The sequence below is a fragment of the Clupea harengus genome, chromosome 3 (assembly GCF_900700415.2).
Source record: "Clupea harengus chromosome 3, Ch_v2.0.2, whole genome shotgun sequence".
NCBI lineage: Eukaryota > Metazoa > Chordata > Actinopteri > Clupeiformes > Clupeidae > Clupea > Clupea harengus.
The window spans coordinates 16,723,493-16,730,741 of NC_045154.1; the positions used below are offsets into that span (position 1 = coordinate 16,723,493).

The following is a 7,249-nucleotide window of genomic DNA, read 5'->3' on the forward strand; positions in this document are numbered from 1 at the left end:
CACCTCGTCCGATAGAGTTGAGGCCCTTCACCTCGTCCGATAGAGTTACCTCGTCCGATAGAGTTGAGGCCCTTCACCTCGTCCGATAGAGTTGAGGCCCTTCACCTCGTCCGATAGAGTTGAGGCCCTTCACCTCGTCCGATAGAGTTGAGGCCCTTCACCTCGTCCGATAGAGTTGAGGCCCTTCACCTCGTCCGATAGAGTTGAGGCCCTTCACCTCGTCCGATAGAGTTGAGGCCCTTCACCTCGTCCGATAGAGTTGAGGCCCTTCACCTCGTCCGATAGAGTTGAGCCTAACAGCATTTTACTTACTACCTTATTTAGAGGTACAATCCATGCTTCTAATCCAATCCAGGTTTTGTCAAATTCAGTTCATCACAGCCGCCGTCTAGCTGTTAGTTATGAACATAAAAGAAAAACCTTTGGTGTTCATACACAGTCCTGATTCTAAATGAAAGTGCCTTGCACTTTTTTCTGTCCGCCGCGTTCAGGAGCATGGAAGAGAGTGGCGTAATTGATTGGCTGTTGAGCTCAAATATCAGCAACCTTTCGCCAGAATCGCAGACTTTTGGCTTCAGCAGTCCAGGATGAATAACTGCATCCTTTAGAGCAGTGGTTCCCAAACTTTTTACAGTCCCGTACCCCTTCAGACCTTCAATCTCCAGCTACGTACCCGTTTTACAGGCCGTTGGACAGGGGGGCGTGGCCAGAGCAGAGTTCAGCACAGACGTGACATTTTCTTAGTTTTTTAATGAATGCTTGTTCATCATTGCGATTGTTGTTGTGTTTATTAGAAAGAAATACAGCCTTGCAGGGCAAAATACAAGGGAATTTGGGCGTTTTTGATTTACAAAATGATGTTTCCGTCTGAAAGTTGCAATTCTGTTTTAAAGGGTAATTCCGTCCGTTTTCCGTTATCGCGGACAATTTCTCCCCGCGTACCCCCTGAACCACTTTGCGTACCCCAGTTTGGGAACCGATGCTTTAGAGCTAGTATGCACTGTCCCAACTGGGTCATGGTGGGTTTTTAAATCTCTTCTCTTCTCCTCTCAGCCAACACGCTGAGGTCCATGCTGCAGGAGATGGATGGCAGTATCATGAACAAGGAGAACTTCATCCAAGAGCAGCGAGGCAAGATGGGGGAGAAGGACAAGTTCATTCAGGACCAGAAGAGTGAGATCGACCGCCTGGAGAAGAAGTCCAAGATGCTGGAGTACAAGGTAAGCCTGCCCCTGCCCCTGCCCCTGCCCCTGCTCCCTCTAGGCTTGGTAAAGGTGTGAGTGGAGTCAGCCTTTCTTGCGGACTTCTGCGAGTGGAAGCATACCCATCTTTTCTAAGCACTTCTCTAATTGGGCGCATGCCCATCCTATCCCTTTACTGCACGTGTGCAGGAGCTTTGGTCTTGGGAGGCAGGGATACTATGTTTTTTGTAGGGTCACATCAGATAGTTGTGACCTTACTAGACATACTAGTTATTTATTTCCCATAACTGCCACAGTCCCATCTTTTCAATGCATCACTGGTCCTGTGGTTTCAGATTGACATCCTGCAGAAGACGACCAACATCTACGAGGAGGACAAGCGCTCGCTGCAGCACGAGTTGGACACGCGCGACCACCGGCTGCAGAGGGAGGTGTCCGAGAAGAAGCGCATGGAGGCCCGCATGCAGGGGGTGGTCTACGACGCCAGGCACCAGTGGGAGAAGGAATGCGTGAGTACTGCTGTACCGCCTCCTTCAGTGGGGATGGTGCTCTGCCTGGGTACTATGGCTATGTGACGAGATGGAAGATGAAATAATACTAAGTGTGATTTGTATTTATTCACGTATTTATTGATCTGTTCAGTTGGTCAGATATGGATGGCCCTGGCCCACGCATGTGCTGTGGGTTTCACAAGGATTTTGATAATGCTAGGGGAATAACAAAAAAAAAATGTGTGTAAAATATATAAATATACACATAAACATACAGGCACGTATGTTTGTATGTATGTGCACATGCTAATTCAGCTGGAGCTTTTTTGATGGTTGTCAATCGTACAGTCTTGAATGGGTGACTAACAACAATCACCTCCAGACATCAGGGGGTCTGTGATTCCTGGACGCATCGTTGAGTAATCATGAGTGTTCAAAGTGATGGTGTTATCAACTGTATTCAGGAAACTATGGGTTGATTTTGTTGAAGTATTTCTTTGTGTCTGACCCTGTTGTTTGTGTTTGTGTGTGTGTGTGTGTGTGTGTGTGTCGTGCCCTTCAGGAGAGGCGTGTGAATGCCAAGCAGCTGGAGATGCAGAATAAGCTGTGGGTGAAGGACGAGAAGCTGAAGCAGCTGAAGGCCATAGTCACCGAGTGCAAGACTGAGACCCCCGCGCGGCCGGAGAAACCGCTGCGCCCCTCGCGAGAGAAGGACCGCGTCCCCGCCAAGCGCTCGGCCTCCCCGTCCCCCGTACCTGTACGTTACACTGACCTGCGCTTCTAGCTCGCTCCGACTCCTCCTCATCCCCCTCTTCCTCTCACTCTTCCTCCCTCCATGCCTGCCTGCCTCTTTAAAGCGTTTCTCCCCAGCAGCAGAGTCGCCCTCTCGCACAGCAGGAACTGATGTGACCACTGTTGTCTCGCATGGACTTTTAAATGTGCATTATTTGTATATTATACAAAATGACTTTACTTTTTTTAAATCACAACACTTTTGTATAGTTTTTTTGTGTGTGTGTGATGAATATCGAGGACTTTTTTTTATTGTCCATGTTAGCGGTCATACTACACTATGTGTGTGTTATTTTTCAGTGTGTGTGTGTGCATGCCATTTGTGTGTTCTAACCCGACTGTCATCTGCAGTCCCCTTACGCTCTCCCTCAGCAGTGCCCTCCGCACCCCAGCCCCTTCACCCAGGGCCCGGCCCACAAGGGGCCCAGTGTGGTGTCGGTGGCCTCCTGCGTCTCAGACTGGGAGCAGAGGGTGCCCCAGGATAGCAGGCAGCGTAGCCAGTCACCCCCCTCCAGCGGGGCTCCCCGCGGCCCCGGGGCCCAGCCAGGCAGCCTAGGCAGGAGACGAGGCAGGCAGTGGCACTGTGACTGGGAGGTGCCCCAGCAGCCAGAGGAGCTAGGCCTAGAGGAGGTGCCAGGGCCCAGGGTCAGTGGTTAGAGTAAGATAGAAGCCGTAGAAAACGTAGATGGAGCTCTGACATGGCTGTAGGAACTAACAGGTTTAATTTAGTTTCATTTTTTTTTTGTGTGTTTGTAGTAGTTTTCTCTAACATGACATTGTGACTGTTGTGGTAGAGACCAGCGATGCTGTGAATGACTTGCTTTTTTTTTTTTTTTTTTTTTGTCCTCCCAATGTAAAGAAAAAAATCCCCTGTCGCAATGCACTTCAATAAATGTTTTTTTTTTGTATCGTACTAACACGATTTAATTGCTCATCCTAACCATCTGCACGCCATCTCAACCCTTGCTACTGCTTGTGCAACGTGTGTCTGAACGCTGTTCCAATTGCATCGTAGATTCCTTAATTGCCTTGGTATGTAGAAAACGTGTTACTGTATTTAGACTTGTTACAGTATTTATTTAAGAGACTGTGAAGACAGCATCTCATGGTTTTTGTTTGCATTGCATTGCCAGTATGACTGACCCTTTTGAGTGTTACTGGCAGCTTCAGTAGATTCAGCACGACTAACTTTACTCCGTCACAGACGTGACGTGACTCCCTGAGCCTTCCCCATGACCAGCTGATTGACTGTGTGTTGCTGTTCTGATTGGCTTAGACGGGCCCCCCAGTCCGAGCCCACCGGCGGTCCCACTCGGCCGGAGGAGAGCGCTGGGTGGACCACAAGCCCGCCACCAACGTGGAGCTGGACACGCTGATGCAGCCCAACCTCCACAACGCCATCAAGGTCACCACCCCCAGCGAGAAGGCCCTGTCCAAGTGTGACAAGTACGTGCTCACGCACCAGGAGGTGGCCTCCGATGGCGAGATCCAGACCAAACTCATCAAGGTAAGGGAATCCACACTCCAGTATTGTCTACTTGTCTCTCTGTCTGTATACAATGGAAATATATTTGTTGGGCGAGTAAGTTGTGTTGACCTTTGGAGTTAATGTAGGGTGCACGCACGCACGCAGTCACGCCCAGTCAAAATAATAATAATAATTAATTTTATTTGTAATGCACTCTTCATTCAGAAGAATCTCAGAGTGCCAAATTGAGTGTTGTTTCTCTGCTGTGCCTCCAGGGGGAGGTGTTCAAGACCAGAGCGGGCGGTCAGTCTGTGCAGTTCACAGACATCGAGACTCTGAAGCAGGAGGATGCCTCGGCCCCCAGGTACCTTTCCCACTCTTTCAGATAACACTGCTGGTGTGATGCCTCACTCTTTCAGATAGCACTGCTGCTGTGATGCCTCACTCTTTCAGATAGCACTGCTGCTGTGATGCCTCACTCTTTCAGATAGCACTGCTGCTGTGATGCCTCACTCTTTCAGATAGCACTGCTGCTGTGATGCCTCACTCTTTCAGATAGCACTGCTGCTGTGATGCCTCACTCTTTCAGATAACACTGCTGGTGTGATGCCTCGTTACAACCAGTTTTCACTATTCCTGCAGTGTTGATGTGGTGTGACAGCCGTTTTTCAACACGATTTCACGTTTCTGTAGTGTTTGGTCTGGGGGTGTTTTGGGGTTGATGATGCTGAAGTGTTTTTGGTCTGGGGGTGTTTTGGGGTTGATGATGCTGAAGTGTGATGCTCTGTTTCCCTGCAGCCGTAAGAGGCGCTCCTCTGAGACCCGTGCTGCCCATGGCGACGAGAACGCGGAGGGCGGCTGGACCGATGTGGAGAACAGGGTGAGGGAGCGGCAACAGTCGTGTCAAATAAAAAATAAAAAAAGCTTTATTGGCACGACCCATAATCTTCTCCAGCCAAAGCGTATGGGTTGAGGGGGACACTGTATATCCTGTATATTATCAGACGGGAGGAGGGGGGCAACAAACACAAGGGGGCAGTGTCATGTCTGCTCACGGTTTCCTCCTGTTCAGAGGGAGGTTTTCCTTCCTGGCCCCAGCTGCCTTAGTGCTTGCTCTAGGGGGCTCAGGCTCTGTGAAGTGCCAAGAGACAGTTTCACTTGTTACTGGTGCTAATATAACTCTAATGTAATTGAATGTCTCAGTGCCCACCTCTGTTTTGTGATTTTGTATCGCTCTGATCTTCCTCCTCTGCTCCTCTTCCTCAGTGCTCTGTTGCCGTAGAGATGAGGGCCGGCTCCAACCTGGGACCAGGCTATCAGCACCACGGTTACCAGAAGTGAGTCACACACGTCACACACATCACACACACACACACGTCTGGGCCCGTCAGCGCAACACCGTCACTCATGTTAGAGTTGGTTAGTTAGAGTAGTGAAAACCTTCAGGCAACACGGGTGTGAGATTGCAGCTTTATTCACGGCACCAGGGAAAGTTACAAGCATCACAAGGGTCAAGGGTCAAATCCAAAGACATATAGGCGTGGATACAGGCACATGACCAAACTAGTTTTGGCTGGTTTCTGTCAAGACTAGGAAAAAGTGCTGACTCGATACCATACACTATATACTGTACATCCTTCTGTCTTCTTATTGTTGTCATCACATGCTCCATCCCATGGTGTCAATTACGTGTGTCAGCAGCCTTTCCCTGTTACTGTTTAGGCCAGGTATGTTACATTGTAGCTTATGTCTGCCTAAAGGAGGTCCCCATGGTCCTGCTACTATGTTCCTCGTTAGAACAAGGAATTTGTGTTTGCACCAAAAGGCATATTGCTGTCATAAGACCTCAGGGACCCGAAAGGAGGAGCATATCTTTCAAACTTAAACACAGTAGAAAGAATACTTATCTCAACTAGGCACCTTAAGGTGGAACACAAAAAAACCAAATGAACCTCCATGTGCGTGAGCTGAACCTAGCCGTTGACCGATCTGTGCTTCTGTTTCAGGCGGAGGAGACCCTAGACGAGCCGCTGGGACTCTGCACATCATCAACATGTTAGTTCTTCCCTGAAGCCTCACGCTGGTTGTGCAATAGCAGATTCACTTTATACTATTTATCTTTTTAAATCTGTATATAGACCAATTCACCAAAGTCTGTGTTGGAGCGCATTTTAGAAAGAAGTAGATTGATATGTTGTAGTTCTAGTTGTTCATACCTTCACTGGTATTCTGAGAGGCTCTGTTTTGTTTTTTTTCATTGCATAACTATAAGAATCAGTGCGTCTTCAAATGCAGGTTGGATATATATTCTTGTACGTAAGCAGATGCCTTTCTGAAAGGGCATTCGTTTTCACATTGACCTTTTGTACTGTTTTTTTTTTTTTTATTATTATTAATTTTTCTACACTTTATAAAAAAAAAAAAACGCTTAACCGTAAAACTGAGCTGTGCATCTTCCTCTGTACACCTCTTGGCCTGTTAATAAATTCCTTATGCAGACATGTATTACGCTCTCGGGATTTCTTACTCTTGCAGGACACATTTGATTGTGATTGTGTTTTGCATTTAACCAACACAGTCCCCCTTGCATCAGGAAATGTATTAGCTAATTATTGTTTCTACTATTTATTTCATTTAATTTGTATCCTGTTTGACGTTGACATGTTTTACGACTTCCAACTTGGTAGGATCTGCGCACTTGTAGTGCTACGGTTTCACCAGTAGATGGCAGAAGTAGATCATGGAGGATGTGTGGTTGTTAAAAGCAGGTCTGACTTGAATAGTACTTGTCATGCCACAGGCACTGTGTGGTTCTTAGGTGTAATTGTGAACATAAGGGCTGGCAAATGTGCTGATTAATTTTGATAAAGATTGGATCCCTGCTGTCATTTAAAGAGGTGTTTGTCTTTGAAAGCAAACTCAATTAAGCTGATTAAGTATCCACAAAAATCTTTAATAAAAACTTTTTGCAAAACTTAGATGCTTTGGGACGTCATTGATATTCATTTTACTAATTAACCATTTTACTTGAATTGGATCAGACACCTGTTTATCTGACGGTGTATTTATGCATCGGTATATGTTCAGCTTGTCTTCGAGGTGTAATAGTTTGTCAAAACCAAATGTGAATCTAGACTTCCCATAATAGTGCAAATTTGAGCGAACATTGAAAAGACATTTTACATTTATGTGTATGCTCTAGGTAATCATTCCATTTATGAGTGTACATTTTACAGGGATTAATATATTTATTTATAATTACTGTATGTGTGCATTTTTTGAACAACTACATTGTT

At 46.8% G+C, this 7,249-nt stretch overlaps 1 protein-coding gene across 1 annotated transcript; it reads left to right on the forward strand.

Moving 5' to 3' along the window:
- Window positions 1-1,046: 1,046 nt before the first annotated feature.
- On the forward strand, window positions 1,047-6,931 carry kif23 (kinesin family member 23; the record flags this gene model as incomplete). Its single annotated transcript, XM_031562393.1, has 8 exons — window positions 1,047-1,220; window positions 1,538-1,711; window positions 2,256-2,450; window positions 3,762-3,992; window positions 4,229-4,317; window positions 4,752-4,833; window positions 5,220-5,290; window positions 5,960-6,931. Coding segments are annotated over 8 exons (1,032 nt in total), but the record flags the coding sequence as incomplete, so codon positions are not given.
- Between the last annotated feature and the right edge of the window lie 318 nt (window positions 6,932-7,249).